This window comes from Phaenicophaeus curvirostris, chromosome 5 (genome assembly GCF_032191515.1).
Source record: "Phaenicophaeus curvirostris isolate KB17595 chromosome 5, BPBGC_Pcur_1.0, whole genome shotgun sequence".
NCBI classification, from domain to species: domain Eukaryota; kingdom Metazoa; phylum Chordata; class Aves; order Cuculiformes; family Cuculidae; genus Phaenicophaeus; species Phaenicophaeus curvirostris.
In genome coordinates this window covers 60,582,585-60,600,393 of record NC_091396.1, presented here as the reverse complement: position 1 = coordinate 60,600,393, position 17,809 = coordinate 60,582,585, and the positions used below count along the sequence as shown (strand labels likewise).

The following is a 17,809-nucleotide window of genomic DNA, read 5'->3' as shown; positions in this document are numbered from 1 at the left end:
CTGATCCTGTACTAAACATAAAAACTAAAAGCACCCGTCTAGTTCTCTACATTAAAGCTGCTGATACTACTAATGTACATTTTGTTACAGAGGTCTGTAAGGGATGAGATGACAGGGGTCTTTGTTCCTATCTACGTGCACTCCCTAAAAAGGCTGCATCAACTCTGTTATTTCTGGAGTACTGATAATTTACTCATCTCCCCTCATCTAACATGTGGTATTTCTTCTCTTGTTGATGAATATTGCTGTAGAATTTAGCTAAAGAGAGAAATCACAGAACAACTACAGTTACTGAGATTAAGTGTCCCAGGACAGAATTCATCCGCAAAGAGATGCAAGTGCTTGCATAAGAAAAATTCCCTCAGTCCAGCAAACAAAACTACATCCCAAGCTAGCGAGTACTTCTGCTGATTTACTAAGTCCACTTCCATACTTAAAATTAGGCATAGGTAGAAGAGGGGGACTTCTGGATAGTCTCCTGCATAAGGCTCTGACTGAACCTGTATAGTCTCAGAGTAAATGTAAAGTTTTGTCCTAGATGAAAATTTGGTTAAGCAGCAAAGTAAGACCATCTTACTAATTTTAATGTGTACCAATCACTTCCCTGTGTGGTCAGAGCTCTGTAAGCAGCTCAGCCCAAGTCCTTCTCAGCTGTAGCTTGTTTAATATATTAGGCTATTCTGAGAGTTCCTCTAAAAATCCCCACCCTTGTGGTAATGGGGTTTCTCAGGAACAAATCACTGGGTTCTTTTTGTCTCAGAAGACCTGTCTGTAGAGTGTCTGTAGCAACTTCCATAGCAGGCATCCATTTATTCCTTCAAAAGAAGAATCCCACTGAATGGCTGAGCAAGAAAGAGAACAAAGTAACCAGGTACAGATTTACTATGGTAACAGCATTTGCTCTTACTTTTTTTATGTATTACCACAAGAAATTGAAAGGATTGAGAGAAGTCAAAAAAGTTCAGCAATACTGACTTGCACAGCTGAAGCCCCTGTGAAATGTCACTTATAAAGCAGTTAGAATTGTTTCTGCCTTTTACTTTAGTGGGAAGGTCAGTGTTACTTCTCTCTTTCTCTGTGGGAGCTAGCAGTAGCCAGGAGTTGTGGGGAGCTCTGCTAGTCCCTGCACCTCCTTGTTGTCTTGTAGAGCAGGAAAATGGGACCGGGGCAAGACACGGAGAACCTACTATCAAACATGCAACGCCCAAATCACCACAAAGCAATGTCCAGAAGATCTATTCAAAAGGTGAACAAATGCATTCAAGTTGATGTGGACTTGGAAGAGGAGAAACCCAGTGCAGACCTAAATCTATCTCCAATAACTGGCCTTTCTGGCAAGCTGCAGCAATCTCCAGGGAACACGTACCCTTCCCAGCAAGGTATTTCCTCATCCTCTCGAGGACAGTCTGCTGTGCCAGCTCAGCTACCACAGCTGCCAGCCCCTCCACCCCTTCCTCCTGGGAGTGAGGTGCCTCCTCCGCCTCATCCCATGCCTGGCACAAATGCCCCATTGGTCCCTCCTCCCTGGACATGTAGTAATCCTGAGTGTAATCATCTTACTTGTGGTTATGGGGAGAAGCTCCACCCTAAGAAGACACCAACTCTGAAGATGAAGGTGTTTCACTGGCAGAAGCTTCCCTCTGATGTGGTGAGACGTACGTGCTTTTTTGTGACACTGGGCTGATTAGTTTGTTCACTTCACATACAAACTACAGTGCTCATGTTGGGGGGCTAGACCTTAATATGTCAGGTAACAAAGGTGGTCCCATTGCTCACTCTCAGTCCTACAAAAAATTAGTAATCAGAGATAAATAGGGAAAGACAGGACTTTGCCAACAAATGGAGGAAACAGTAGTGGGAAAAGCTCTGAACTGAGACTTTGTGGCAGCTAAAACTATCTTCTCTTAACCTCTCAGGCTCTATTAGTTACTTGTGATGTTATGAGTCTGCAGCAATTAAGAACTGCAGAAAACCTCTAAATGTGTTGAGTGGGAAGATCTATTGAACAGTTGTGCTCTGTGGTTCTTCCTAATGAGCTCCTGGCACATCACTGGTGAGTGTCATCTCAGCTGGAGCTTTTACATTTTTTTCTTGCACAGCCACAGATACATCAGTTGTGACCCAGGGCTGAAAACTCTTGCCAGTAGGGCTGGGGAACACGTGCTCTCAGAGTAGGATGTATCCTCTAACTTCATTTGATATTGACCGCAGCCACGTGATTTGTGGGGTTTTTTCCCTATACAAAATAACACTAAGGTCTGTGGTTACCTTGTGGTCTGCCCGAGGGTTTGCAAGGCCTGTTCAGCTTCAGCAAGGAGTCTGCGAACACGTTTCCATTTATACTGCAGCTTTTAATATTCACATCCCACAACAGAGATCTCTTAGTTCTCATCTTCATTGTGCTTATCACCAAGAAAGGAAGACATCGAGGGTAAGAACGTGCTGCTATGTTAAAACACATAACCATGCATGTAAAATCCAGTCTGAACCACAGCCTGCTTTCTTGGGCAGAGATACAAATTCAGATTCAGCCCCAGTGCCTTCAGTGCCACCGTTACAACTGTTTTGTGAGGTGAGATCCTTTGTTAAAGATTCCAGTGTTGTAGACAAGCTCGCATTTTGAAGTGCAGTTTGTTTTTCACATGACTCTTAATGCTTCTGGTAATAATGCTGAGCTTAGGAGTCCTTATCTTTTGCAAAGAGAGACGTTTACCTAATCAGATGCAACATGCCCTCGTGGATTAGGAACCACAATTTTAGTTGGAGATAGCAAAAGGTATTTGGAGTAGCTCATTAAGTTCACCTGCTGCCTTCAGTTCAGTGAATTGAATGTGGAAGTGGTTTTCCAGTTTTAATTAGCCTCCAGATCTTTGGGATTTTGTCTATGGAAGCCAGCACTCTTAAATAATTAACATTTGTCCTGGATTAATGAGCATTATATTTCATTCATCCTCTAAAGTGTTTTTCCTTCCGAAAGTCACACTGCCTTCAAAGTGCTCCTCTACCTTTGTGGCCCATCTTGAAGTGCTATTCTCTTCCAGAAAGCTGCTCTATGTGGGCTGTGATGCCAAGCAGCAGCAAGGATCTTGTAGAGCCTGACTACTCAAGCTTGGAGCTACTTTTCTGTGTCCCACCTAAGAAGAAAACTGCGCCAAAAATACAGAAATCAAAAGAGGTACTTGGGCTACTCACTTTTTGTAAAGCCTGGCAAAATTCTTGACAGTGAAAAGCTTACTCGATATTTATTGTTGTCAATCTTCTATACTACTGTTACTAGAGAAAAGTGAATTTGGCCAAACAAGCAAACAAAACCTCTAAAATTTCTGTTACAGACAAGGTACATGTGTTTCTAGTGACTGCTTTTGTTTCTTTTTCTTTTGACAGATCACATTTATAGGTCCAAAGAAAAGTCTTCTTCTGAATATATTTTTGAAGCAGTTTAAGTGGTAAGATTTGAAGACTAACAACTGAATATTTATCTGATGTGTATATGTGTTGATTCTGATATTGCACAAAAGAAATTAGGCAGAAATGCTTTACAGCCACTACCTTTCTTTAGCAAGGAGTCAACATTTTTATTTTTAACTAGGGGGGTGTGGCAGTCTCTTGCCAGGCAATTAATATCATGTCTCAAACTGCTAAACCTAAAACTGAACACCACTAATTCCTAAAGAGATGATATTTATCAACAGCAGTAAAATTGTGTGTAAACTTACTTTTCTGTCCTATTATTATTATTGACATAAATAACAATTAATGAGAGGACCCATCAGTGGAGGTTCTTGATTGGAAGTTTCAAGTAACTTAAATAATTTTAAAGCAACATCTCCAGAAATTCAGATCCAGAATCATATATATTTTTATTTACCGTTTTTCTAGAAACAGAAAACAGTTTCTATAATTAAGCAAGTGGAAATTTACCAAGTCATAGCCTTCACTAGGTAGGGGGACCAGGGGGAAGCAAAAGAAAGGAATCTGTACTAGTTTTTGGCAAAACAGCTTTACTGTTAGATTCCCTGGAGGAAAACTGATTCCCTGCTCTCTCCCTGTGCTTTGTGCACTGCCCCATGTTACAAGGGCTTCAAAAAGAAACTCAGCCTAGAAATTCCATTGTTTTAAGAATGAATCAGAATCAGTCAGAAAGATGTTTTATTCTATTATTTTTCCATTGCAAACTGCTTCTTGGTGGGGAAGAGCTGTGTGTGGCCTAATCCAGTTGTTCTTTCCTGTTTCTGCATTATTCCCTGGGCAGCAGCTGCGCTCTTCTGAGAGCACCTAGTGACTGTAGGATCAAAGTGTTGAGCCCCACTTGCACTCGTGAGGGATGAGGTTGCTCTGCAGTTGGGTCTTACATCTAGGAGTGCTGGTGGCTACAGGAAGCCAAGCTCTCCAGAGCCCAAACCAGAGCTGTATGGGTTTATTTCAAAGGCATGTCGTCTTCTAAAGTTTCAAAGAAGTATTTTGGGTATAACTTTCTGGGATATTTACAAATTCTTCTCAGTAAGTGGAGAGCCATTGGTTTTAGCCTTGGCTTTGCTGGAAGCAGTGGAGAAATTCAGAAGTAAATCTCTTCTCAGTGACACTGAACATCCACAGTAAAAGCAGAGCCTTACGGGTTTGTTGTATAAAGATGAATAAAGCCCAGAAAGCACATATGAATTATGAGGAGTATTGCTTTAGGCTTAAACAAATCCTTTACTTTTCATATCCCCACTGCACTTCTGAAGACTAAGACTCAAAACGTGATGGGAGGCAAGTATAGTAAGATTTGGTTCATTTACTTCTACAGTGCTGGCTGAGAGACTGGAGTCTCTTCTGTTTGGCATGTAACTACTCCCTATGCTGTTGCTCCACAGCATCTCTCTCTTTCTTATAGCTCTAATGAAGAGATTGTTGCCCTGATTCAGAAAGGAGATAGCTCCAAGCTGGACACTGAAACACTGAAGCAGCTACTTAAGCTGCTGCCTGAAAATGCTGAGGTACTATTAACTGTGTTATTCTGATGGGGTTCAGAGTATTTTGTGGTCAGACTGAAACATTTGCACTGCTGAAGTAAGAAGCTATGACCAGATCCTACGTCCTCCCGCACCATCTCAATGAACAACCTTCCAGGGTAGATGGGTGGGAAGTCAGTCCTCGCATCAGTCTGGCCCCTTCACACAAAGATTAGGCAACAGCATACTGGGAGACTCGACGCATGTGTAGACCAGCTCCTGCTCTCTATTCCCATTTTTTAATTAGATGGATGAGGTACATTAATATTTGTAGACATAGGGTGAATAAAGTGTTTTCAGAACAGTTTTCTGTGAGGAGAAAGGACCCATCTTTTTAAATGGGCTGCTAGGCTTGAATGCATTGTAGTTTGCTGAAGCCCTGCCTGTGGATCAGGGATTCATCACATAAGGTGCTGTACAAATGCAGATGACCTTCCAGTCAAAACACAAGTGTTTGCCCTTGCAAACCAGTTCATGTACACAATAAATTGTTCATCTGTTGCAGTCCTGTTGCCTTTGCACACAGCAAGTTCAGAAAAGCCAATCGTCGTAGAATCATCATAGAATAACCAGGTTGGAAGAGACCCACCGGATCATTGAGTCCAACCATTCCTATCAAACACTAAACCATGCCCCTTAGCACCTTGTCCACCCGTGCCTTAAACACCTCCAGGGAAGGGGACTCAACCACCTCCCTGGGCAGCCTGTTCCAGTGCCCAATGACCCTTTCTGTGAAAATTTTTTTCCTAATGTCCAGCCTAAATCTCCCCTGGCGGAGCTTGAGGCAATAAAGCAATGGTGAATCAGAAATATTTGTGTGGGTATTTTACTGTTTTATTCCCTGTTAGATAAACAGCCTGAAATCTTGCAAGGAAGAAAAATCACAACTAGCAAATGCTGATCAGTTTTATCTCCACCTCTTGGAAATTCCTAGGTAAGCAAAATTTTCTTGGTCTTCAACCCCTAAGAGTGGTTCTTATAAGATTTGTCCGTAAGAACTGAGGTCTCTGTTTTCTGTGCTAGAGGGTTGTTCCTGATATTCAGCCGTAAGGATAAATCATCTGACTGCTATTTGTAGAGCTGGTTTAAGAAACCTTTCCTTCCCAAAGGCCAAACAGACTTTCAGACTCCTTTGGCAAACTACAGTTAAACTAACCTCAGTATTAAGTTAGTGAGAAAACTCTTGGCTATTTTACAGTTACTGTCTGTATGGCATGAAGTTGCAGACTGAATCCTGCCACCAGGCTGCTGATTCACTCCACCCCTGGTTTAGAGATTCTAGTCTGCTACAGACTGGAGAGCGAACTGCCTCAGTGCCTCTGCTTTCTCCACCTCTCTCATTTTCACCGAGTCAGATGAGGTGCACACAGAGAAATCTTTATGGTGTTCATAAAAGCATGGTGATATGTTGTAATTCATAGCAATAAAGGACATCACTGCAAAAAATGTTTTGAATTTCTGTTTGGAGCATTAAAAGGAAGAACAAAAGTCTTGGCTACTGCTGCCCAAGAATTGTAAAAAAATATGGTCTCATTATGCAAGGAAGTCACTGCCAGATGTCAGCAAACCGTTGCTTTCTGAAAGAGGAGATGATAATAGTTTCTAGGACATCTTTGGAAATATCTAAGTGTTTGATTTATTTATAATCCAGTTCTTGTGACAGGGCATAAAAGAGAACATAACAATGATGGCACTGCACTTTGCCTAAAATGGGTGATTCTCTTGCTGAACACAAGCCAGTTAATCAGGGTTTTGTTTTTGTGGTGTTTGGTGTTTTGTTGGGTTTTTTTTTTCCACTGATCTCTTTTAGCTACCAGTTGAGGATTGAATGTATGCTGATTTGTGAGGAGACAAAAATTCTGCTGGAGTGTCTGTGGCCAAAAGCACAAGCCATCAGGACAGCCTGCGAAAGTAAGTACATCAGCACAGGCTCAGCCACGGGAAGCCTCTTTCCTCCTTGAATAGAATCAGTGGTAGCATATGCTATAATCTAATCAAAATTAACCTTTCAATTACTGAATATATAGAAAATATCAAAATTATTATGCAGATTCCTGCTTCTAGAACTTGCTCTGAAAAATTGCAGTTTGTGCTGTCCTGCTCTGAAGTGGAACTTCTGTCAACATGAATAACACAGATCTCTCTCCTGACAGTGGTTCTGCAGAGAAGGAGGAGATTTCTTTTATGCCAGTGCCAGATTCTGTTTGAATATAGGTTAAATTTTTGCATGTGGCAAAGATTTTAATAACAGAGCAGTTCCATTTTTTCCTGTAGTGTGTGCTGGTTGCAGTCTAGCTTATCTCTGTGATGGAGCAGAACACAGTGACGTAATAAAACATGGTTTGACTTCCAAAACTGATGTCCCTGGTGACATTCACCAGTGTATCAGGAACTCGCTCCACACAAAATTAGCCTTGGTTTTAAGTCAGTTCTTCCATGAAGTTGCTCTTGGATCTTCAGTTCAACAGTTTTGCAGAGTCATCCACCTCCTGTCGAATAGTCAAATTGCAAAACGTTTGTTTATGTTTGCACACAAAACTTTTGTTTATGTTTGCACATAAAACTTGGCTATACCTGGCTGCCTAATGTCCATGCTATAGTTACTCTTTACTGTGTTGCACTCAAAAGCTCTCTGCCGTCCCACTGTGTTTTTACCCCAGATTATCCCGCAAAACAGCAAAGCTCACTAACGATGATTATGAGGCAAAAAGCCCTTTGCTTTTCTTAACCTAGAATAACATGTGCTGGAAAAGGGGGCTGTCGACTTTCACAAGTTTATATGCTTTATCATATGTAGTTCTGCCTCATAATCGGCTACAAGGATGACACATCTGTGCTCCAAACTTGACAGCAAATCTAGCTTTCCATATATTTGTACAGAAGAGACCTCAACAGAAACTTACTCATTCTATTTCCATTCTGCTGATTTACTTCTTTACTGGCATATTTCCAAATCCATAACAATGGCTTGACATAATCTTGGATGAGAATTTTATTATCCTTACTGTAAAACCTAAGGAAAATCTTGTCTCAGACTATGTAATTTATTGAAAATGTCTCCCTTTTTATTCTTCAGCACTTCTTACCAGTCATCGACTGCCAGTTTTCTGCCAATTGATTCTTAAAGTGGGAAACTTTCTGAACTATGTAAGTAAACCATTTTCTTTAATTGCTGTATTTCTAAAGATAACAGTGAATACAAATTCCAGACTCAGAACTGAAGGAAGAAACTTTTTCCTGTATCTTCCAGGGACATCACACTGGAGATGCTGGAGGTTTTAAAATTAATGCTTTGCTCAGGCTAACAGAAACAAAAGCAAACCAAAGTCACATTACTCTGCTTCACCATATTTTGGAGGTACAACAAAACTGTGAGATTATTCTTGTTTGTATTATTCTCAAATATTCATCCCCCAGAAACCTAGGAGCTTTACCCTCAGTACCATCCACTATATGGATCAGGATGCTGAACCTCTGTGCCTGAAATGCAATGATAATTTTTCCACTGCTCTCTGTGGAGATTGATTCAAACCCATATGCAGTCATGTTCAGAGACTTAACACAAGGTTTCCTTTCTCAAGTTTTCTTAACATGTCTGCTTGCTGTTTTCTTTCTCTTCTCCAACTGTTCTCTCACGTTGATGTGTCTCCCAAATGCAGCTGTCAAGTGAAATTAATTTTAGCCCTGTGAAGGCAAAATCTCAGGTCAGCTTGTGTGCTGTGGCAGCACATGAGATGTAAGCCTGAGCAGTTAAAAGAGCTTTCTGCTTTCTTTTTAAGTCCCTGTGCGTGCCAACATGAGAAAAACAATGAACAAGACTAAACTTACCCCTGTGCTTATAAGAATGAAAACTGAGGTGTTAGCTTTTCAGTCCTGGTGTTGTACAGGTGAAAATCTTCCTTATTCTTTGACTGACTTCAAGGTAACCATTTTTCATTTCAATTTTAGGAGGTTGAGAAAAAACATACAGATCTGCTGCAGCTTCCCAGAGATCTTGACTTTGTCTCCAAGGCAGTGGGGTAGGACACTATTGTTTGGTTTTGCCATGTATGAATTGCCAACTTCTTTAAACCCAACAAGGAGCTGAGTCATTTTACAATGGTGTAATAAGGTCACAGGACTTTTCTACTGTGGGAGAGGTTCTCTTCCAACACCAAAGATTTTCGAGATTTATGAATTAACGTGGTTAGTACTTTTTATGTGTAGCTCAGTGGGATTTTGACTATCGGATGCTTCAGTGCTACATAGAAATAAAACTGTGTAAACAGTGAACTTGCTCATTTTCAAGGACCAGATTCTTCTTCCATATATTGCAATTGAAGCTTACCTTCCCTCAGCTTCATCAGTCATGCTTGTGTGCAAGTCTTTCAGGAGACACATCTGCAGAACTGGTGTAAGGAGGGAAAGACTGGGGTGATGTACTGGAAATCAGGGTACCTCGGGAGTCCTGAGCTGAGTAGCAGCACAAGTTTCCAATATATATGGGTAGAAAAAAGAAATCTACTTCTGCAGACTTTCCTCCATGTGCCTGAGGAAAGCCTTGTGAGTCTAACACCAGCTTTTTTTTGTTTAGAATGGGAAAAACATATGGAGATATTTTAAATTACACCTATTAGAATCTTTATTTAATATCACCTGGCTTAACATAATATTTTAAATCCTGTTATGAATAGCAACCTTCAGTGTTTTAATTTTACTTATTTTTAGAAGTGAGGGTAACATGTAAAGCTGGAAACAGACTGACATTTTTAAGTAGTTGCTAAATAATTACATATAAAAAGTCTCTTTATTTAGTAATACAACAGCAAGTATTATGGCTTTTGTGAGTTGTCTATGCAGAATTTAAGTTAGGTGTTGTTTGGAAACATGAATTTAACTTGGGGTTGTGTGATAAAGGAAATGCTTTTGTTGCCTGAAATCAAATCTTGCTGGCTGATGAGATAAATGTGCTCTTTTTTATAAAGTGGCCTCTAGGTTAGTCAAACTCTCAAACTTACAAAATTAGATTCACTAATCAACCTTCAGAGAAATGTTTACAATACAAATCCTGCATGGGACTCTTCCAGTCCTGCTCACATCTGGATGCACCATGAAATACCACATCAGGTTTTACTGATTTGGTATTTTTCGTCTGACACAAAGAATAGGTCAGAATCATAAGGGATGTTGATTTGACAATGTAACATGTTGGGTCTCCATGTGAATTAAATAAACTCTGAGAACAGATACAATTTTGGACTAAGATTAGGGAGAAAAGGTAAGCAGGGAAAAGAATGAGCTAAATAAGGATGGTTTTGGCACAAAGGAGATAAGCCTGTGTTGTCTATGAATGAAAATGGGCTGGAAATTTTGGAGGACGTTTTTGAATACTAGAGCAGTGAGGTTCCTTCACAGTCTGCCCAGGGACATAATGAGGACAAAAAACCAGTTTCTTTCTTAGACAACGGTTGGAGCACTTAGAAAAGGATTTATATAGATAAGGATCTGAAAAAGGTAGCATGAAGAGTGGACATTTAGGTCTACATTCATTTCCAGACATAATATTGTTACTGATAACAAAAGACTTGCCCCTCTAATGTACTATCACTTTTGTGGACCTTTCAGAATCTCCTTCGATGCCATGCAGGCTGAGGCAGGTGCCAATTTGAAGAAACTGTTGGAAATAGAGAAGCGTTTGGTTTTGTCTACAGACGATTTAAAAATACAGCATGCGAAATCTGTTCAAGTAGGTAATGTGGGTGTGACACGCTTCCCATCTGCCTTCCTAAAACACTTTAAATCTCTTCTCAAAGACACTTTAATTCAAATTGCAAACAGGCATAGATCTCTATGGGAAAGGGGACTTAACTACACTCTCCCTAGGCTCTGGTGGAGGGAGCAATCCAGATTTTCCTCCACTGCTGTAAGGTGATATCATGATAAGGAAAAGCTGAGGACCAGTCAGCTTTGCATTTGTGCAGAAGAAAGGAAGGTCCTAAGAACGAAATGTAGGATGCAACTATAAATGTGTACAGTGCTGGATAGAAGCATGTTTTGTCTCACTGTTCTTCAGGGAAGGGTAAGTGAACAGATTTGCAATATGCTTTTTACTGTATGTATTTCCAAAAGTGGTAGCTTTTGATATTCTCAAAACAGGGTCACTTAAACTAAACCTAAAATCCTGGTGCTGTATCGCCCTTCATCAGTCATCCCAGGTGGTGCCAGATTTCCATGTGGTTGTCTGGTGGCAGTGGGAACAGACAAGCTGCTGCTTTGGGCCAAATGAAACTGGGGGAAATTCACCTCATTCAATTAAGAGGAAAATATCACACATTGTGAACTTACCTTAATTGTCAGTTTTTAAAGCACTATCTGTGCTGGGTGAACTGGCTGGAGTTTTTTGGAAAGCTTGGAATAGTCTGCTACATAATATACATAAAATTGTGTTGCAAACTGTGTCTCAGGGCAGTCTTGATGCTTCAAAGGACCTGCAGAAGGAGTTTGCCATCATCGAAAAGAAGAAGAAAGAACTTGCCAATTATCTTTGTGAAGATCGAAAAAAAATGTCTTTGGAAGATATATTTGGCACAATGAAAACTTTCAGAGAGATCTTCCTCAAGGCGTTACAGGTGGTTTGCATTTGTGACTGTTTAGAAACAGAATGAGAACTTCTGGGGGTTATTTTGGAGCAAGCAAAAATTTATTTATTCTTCTACTCTAAGCTTGGCTACTTAAACACAGGTTGCAGGAGTAAATGAAAGTAACTTTCTTGTAACTGAAAGTAACTTGTGTTGGAAGTACATTTCCTTGCAACTTGTAGCAAGAAATGAGCATGCAGGCAAATATAAAATGTGATTTAGATTTTTTCGCTATGGAGAACTAAGAACCCTCCAAGCTGTTGTTCCCACTGTAAAATAATTAATCAGTCCTCAGTGCAACAGGAGCTTAACGGCATGTGAAAGAATGAGCAAAATGACATGCTTTATAGGTTTTGCCAATAGGCAAAAGGTAAATTTGCCAATAGGCAAGAGGTAAATTAGAAAGCGTAGGTATTTCATTGTAGTAGTTAGCTCAAAGCAGTTTGTTTTGTTTCCTCTACAAAACAAAAAATCTCCCGGGAGATTATATTTGGCACTTTGGTGTAAGATTTATTCCTTTCAAAACAGGACTAAGAAAACAGCAACTTCACCTTAGAAGTTGTGTAGAGCACTGTTCAATTAATAAGCTTCCAGTAAACCTTTCTTTCACATCCCTTGATACATACTGCACACCTGAGTCAGTGTACTTCATCTAGGGTTTTCTTAATACCAGGAAATAGTGGTTTCACACTTATAAATTTTAACAGCAACAATCACCTACTCCTGTGCTGACTCCAAGTGAGATCGAGACTAGATTTGCCTCCTGTAGAGGAAATTATCCACATTACAAGAAGTATTGCAAGAATACAGACAGCCATGCTAGGCAATGTCAAGGCAAGAGAGGCTGAAGGAGTGCTCGTAGTTTCAAATGAAAACAAAGGAGCTTTGGAGGAAGTGCTGAGAGATGAAAAATATATACTGTAATGTTCCCACTACCTGTTTCTCCTGTGAGGCACTGGACTTCAATTTTGCAAGCAGTACAGCTACCCAGGCCTCGAAACGATGTGATAGCACCGCAGACAGTCTGGAAAATAAGCCCTACAAACCACAGATCCTTTGGCAATACACTTGACCCTTAAAGTTCCTAAAAGTCTAGGCAGGAAGGGAAATATTAAGAGCATCACAGCCAGCACCTGTGGAGGGCTACACTGGAAAATTGCTGTGAAGTGTAAATCCTGCAACTGCACCTCCTGTGAGGAACAGATCCAATAAAGGTTATGTAGTGTCCTAGTACAGCTGCAGAAGATTTAAACTACTTTTTAGGTGCTACTTGTTCATAGCCAGGTTGGAGCAACTGGAAAGAAGATTCTTTTTATCTAGACAATATGTAAACTCCCTTTCATCTTATTTTCGGTTCCAGTTCTCTGCAGCACCTCACCTGAAATGTACTACAGCTATTAGGCACCTTGTATGTTTCTGTTACCACAGTTGCAGAGCTGTAATGTAACCTCCTCTCCCTTCTTGCCTTGCTTTCTCCCTGTTGTGGTAGTAAAGATACTATCTGTGCTTAAAACAGCAAGGTGCTGAGAAATTGAAGGTTTTCATTCTTTAAAGCATCCTTTTGTTCTGTAGTTTTGATTTTTACACTGGAATCAGCTACATGCTTCATTTCTTTCCATGCCATTTGACAGAAGCTTTAAGGCTGAGGTGTAACTTCTATTTTGGGATGAGATTTCTGTGTAAAGCAGGTCTCTTATCACTACCAAAATCCTTAGTGCTGTCTTTCCGTTCTCACATCAAATAAGAAGGGAAATAATTTTGATAAAGGGTAGTCCTTCACAGCTCCTAAGCTTGCCTAGAGAGATTTTGATTTTGTTACTTCTTTGTTTAAACAAAATCCTTCTCCATTCCCTGGCGGTTCTTTCTGGTCTCTTATTCTTCAGGTAACAAAAGCTGAGCTGCACAAATGAAATTACTATAATAAGAATCTGCCCTCTTCCTTCTCTTCCTTGAAAAAGTGGAGAGAAAAAAAAAAAAAGAAAAGCTTTTCAAACAAAAAAAAGGAGCCAGTTTGTCATCCAGGGCTGATGACTCTTTCACCAGTTCTCAAAAAATAAAAGGAGCAGATGGCAGGGAGAAAATAGCTTCCCAGTTCAACAATAAAATAAAACAAAAACCAGAATTGTAGATACACTGAGAACTGAGTTGCAAAATTGTGGGGAAAAGAAGCACTGTGTAATTATGGGGGATTGGAAGAACCATTTGATTTCCCTTAGCACTTGCAGCTGTTCAAAGAGGGGAGCTTCTGACAAAGAGGCTGTCTAATCTCAAGAAAAGGAGGAAAGAAGGTCAAACAAAATCTGCTCTAGAAAGTACTCAGTTGATGACAGAGGTTACACAGACAGCTCTACATAGGGATGGTTTCTCTGAGTGTTCCCCTAGGATAACAAGGCTGGAGCAGCTGCTCCTTAGTGGAGCGCATATGGTGTTGGAACAGGATGTGCTTCAGATAGTGTGGGGATAAGCAGTTGTCATGGAGCATCTTTTAACTCAAAGATCAAGCAAGTATCTAACATCCCACAAAGTGTAAATCTAAAGTGACATTTTACATTTAATCCCATCCATACAGCTACCTTCAGTAATACATGAGATAGAGAAGGGCTTGTTGAAAATTCATTGCTCTGCCTTGCTACCACTTTAACCTGGGTCTTCTTGTGTTGAAGAAACTCTTTTTAAAATGTTTTTGTGTTGAATCATTATGAATAACTTTAATTTCTCTGAACAATTAATTTCAGGCTTGCTTAACCCATAAATTTATGCCTCATGTTTTGGTTTGTTCTCAGTAGCGTGTGTGCTGCTCAAGTAGCAGGACTATGTATGCCTGAATTCACTTCCTTTACTTCTTGTGGTATGTTACATAAAGATGTTCTCCTAGTTTCTCAGCAGATGTTATATCTCAGAGACATTATGCTAAGACACAGCAAGAATTTGTCAGGTGAGCATGCAGGAGGCATGCAGTGATGAAGGGCTTTTAGCCATTCTCTAAGACTTCAGCACCTGTACCTCGCTCTTTTAGAAGCATCCTCCATTCAAGGCAAATCCATCCTTTTCTTTTTTTCTGTCAAGAGTACACCGTTTTGTCTCCTTTTCTAGGCATCCAGTATAGGTCTTCATAATCTTGAGCCTATAATGCTCCTGGATTTCAGAGAGATTAACTTTACGAATGTTCACAGTTTTCTTTATTTGTCTGGAAATTTTTGTGGGCCAAAGGATTCTAGGCTTTAACTTTCTATAAAGGCTCTAAGAAACATGTGCATGCTTCCTGTGATTTATTTAGCCCATCTTGTGGAATTAGTGGAAAATTATTCACAAAAATCAACTAAATCTATAACTACTATGGAAAAATATCTTTTCTGCTGCCAAACTCTCTGCAAGGGAGACCAGACACGTCTCAAGAATCCTATCTGAACCAAATTACCAATATCTTCCTAGATTTTGTAACATGACACAGCAGCAGCATCCTTTTAACATCACAAATCTCTATGACAGCAGGCCAGATAACTACTGATCTACCCACAACACACAGATTAGCTACTGACTGGTTGCAGTTGAAAGCAGGCAATCTTCCAGGTGGTGATGGCAATGTGTTGATGATGATGCAGCTTGGGAACAGGAACTGCAAAAGCTTTACAGAAAATGGCTTTTGTCATCTTGATGTTTTGCTGCAGTTAGTTCAGATGTGCCCTCATCTAAGGTTGTGCTCCTTGTCAAAACCCAGATATACTCCTCTAGTGAGTACAGTTCTTCCTTTATCAGGAGTTATCATTCAATTTCTTTCTCTTCTTCCATTAATCATATCATGCCAGTGCCAGCAGCTGTGTGGAAAACAGAGTCCTGCCTTGTTTGTGTAAATCCCAACAGGATTTATGCCATCCTGGCAGTCGTACGACTGGTACAAACAGACATCCAGCTTGGGCAGCCAGTGAACACTAGTGCAGAAAGACGCTGGCAAATTTAATGAGTGCCTGAAGAGAAATTATGAATTGCTGTTGAAAACAGTTGAGTTCCTGAAATTTCTAGTACAAGTCACTGAACACAAACAGTGTAAAATCAAGGTTGCTATGGGATAAATCTCCAGAATGTTAGTTAAACTAATGTTCTGCTTTGTGGACAAAGGGTCTAATTAAGAATACATTTCAGTCCATAGTTGAACATTGCGGTTAAAGCTAATGAAATAGTTCACTGGTAGCATCATCATATAGAGAAGGCCAAAGGGAATGACCAGGAAGCTCTGTTCTGCTATTTGCCCTCAAACCCCAGCAGCTGAGAGTTTAAAGTGTGCATAGGATATATTCAGAATAGCTATTCAAGGTAAATTGAGAGTTTCTTGACCGACTTTTCCTCTAATGACTCATTTTATTTATTTTTCTATTTCTCATTCTGTCTGAATTCAGGAAAATCAAGAAAGGAAGGCACAAGCTAGGAAGTCTGAGAAAAGGAAGAAACAGCTTAAAGGAGAAGATGTGAAGAGGCTAAAGGGAGAGTACGGAAATTAATTCTGGTTTTATTAGCCAGTCTTTTGTTAGTTCAGAGGAAAATATATCTCTAGCTGTAGATGATCTAAGACAATGAGAGCGAGTTATCCATGGATTATGTCGATTTTGATCAGAGAGCATAGTAAGAAATCAATGCATCAGAACATCTGAATGCTTGGAAGAAATCATGCCAGGGATGTTAGTAAAACTATCTCTTCCAATGAATAAGTTTCCACCACTTTGCTTAGAGGTGGGTGATATCCTGCTATTGCTCTGAATAGCTACTGGAAGACTTTTAGGGGTGTAGAAAGTTGCATGTACTTGAACTTCAGGCTGGGCTGTGTCACTGTTGTAGGCAAGTTGTGTCAGGTGTTACAGTTACCATAACAGTTCCTTCTTTTCTGATTACAAGTCTGATTCCTTAAAGCAGTTATGTGTGTGCTTAAAAGAGCATCTGTGCTTTGCTGAAGAACAGCTGATTGACATAAATGTAGAAAAGCATTTGCTGTGCTTGGCCTACCTGGGTGGTATGAGGCATTTCTAGTGCTAAGATTGCCACGTGTCTATTTTAAAATTTTATTTTGGCAGATACTTGACATCCACTTAACTTTAAGATTTCTGCCAATAACATTTGGTTATGATTCTTGATTCTTCAGCAAACCACTGCAAAAATGGCATTATTAATTCCTGTAAATATTACATCAGGTGCTCCCCCCCTTGGAAGACTCTGATTTTCCTTGCGTCTGATGTTTAAACAAATGGCCTTATTTTAGCTCCTTTTTCATAGTTACTCATCTCTAGAAATACATTTTTTAAATGCATAAAATTAATTGAAAGCTGTCCAAAACAAAGCCTTTAATATTGTTGAGCAAGCTGTACTGCAAATGCATTTTATCTACTTAGCAATTGTAACATGCTTAATGTAAAGATGCAGATTAAAACAATAAACATTTCTGCTGTAAATACAGAAAAGTGATTTAGTATATAGTAAAATAAAATTATAAAATAACATTGAGCTTTAGGATTAAAGGTGTGTTTCAACCCTGTGAAGAGAAGGAGAATCAGACCAAAAGAACCTTCTGCACTTCCAACACACAGTTCAGGTGTAACTGTTGTAACTTTTGGTCCTTCACAAGAAGATGGATTTAATTATCAGGATATAAACTTAAACATAAGAGAGCATTTAGACTCTAAATTATTTTTCAGTACTTATTTCAGAAAACTGCGTAGCACTGGTGACAATGAGAATCAGGCATTTATCTGCATCGGGATATGGTGACATAAACTATAGAGGGTATTAGCTCTGGCATGGCAGGGTGCTGAAGCTCATCTTAACAATCTGTCTATGTATAAAACTTTTCTTGATCATATAGTTAAATTAAGTAACTCTGCATTTATTTTCTGAAGGAGGGAATGAAAAGATAGTATAGCTAGCAAAACCATATTAGCAAGTGCTTACAGGATTATCAAGGCCTGGTTCCACAAAGAATTAAGTACACCTTTAGCTTTGCAGGTATCTCCCTTGAAGCCAGCAATATACAGCACGAGGAGTAATCCTGTGCATAAATCTTTTCAGGCCCCAATCCTACAGCCTCTGAATCTCTGACCTTAACTCCAGTCACATGCTCTGTCAGTGGCAATATCTGGTTTATCCAGTTGTCTGAGGATCATTTCTCTGCAGCTGACAGATCCGCACAGGCAGCACACGGCAGCGAAGTCTCTC

At 39.9% G+C, this 17,809-nt stretch overlaps 1 protein-coding gene across 1 annotated transcript; it reads left to right on the top strand.

The window, feature by feature from the left end:
* The first annotated feature begins 1,222 nt into the window (after window positions 1–1,222).
* On the top strand, window positions 1,223–17,332 carry LOC138720684 (inverted formin-2-like). Its single transcript, XM_069857031.1, has 12 exons — window positions 1,223–1,655; window positions 3,042–3,175; window positions 3,385–3,446; window positions 4,877–4,979; window positions 5,843–5,928; window positions 6,805–6,905; window positions 8,071–8,141; window positions 8,245–8,352; window positions 8,943–9,013; window positions 10,599–10,719; window positions 11,438–11,602; window positions 16,006–17,332. The coding sequence occupies exons 1-12, from the start codon at window positions 1,223–1,225 to the stop codon at window positions 16,105–16,107; spliced, it is 1,557 nt and encodes a 518-aa protein (XP_069713132.1). The 3' UTR covers window positions 16,108–17,332.
* Window positions 17,333–17,809: the final 477 nt, after the last annotated feature.

What these genes read in the sequence shown, in the direction of transcription:
- LOC138720684 (XM_069857031.1), top strand. Translation starts at nt 1,223, where the DNA reads ATGTCCAGAAGATCTATTCAAAAGGTGAACAAATGCATTCAAGTTGAT. An exon ending in TTTTTGAAGCAGTTTAAGTG is followed by an intron (nt 3,447 to 4,876) that starts GTAAGATTTGAA and finishes TCTTTCTTATAG; the next exon opens with CTCTAATGAAGAGATTGTTG. An exon ending in TCTTCCTCAAGGCGTTACAG is followed by an intron (nt 11,603 to 16,005) that starts GTGGTTTGCATT and finishes GTCTGAATTCAG; the next exon opens with GAAAATCAAGAAAGGAAGGC.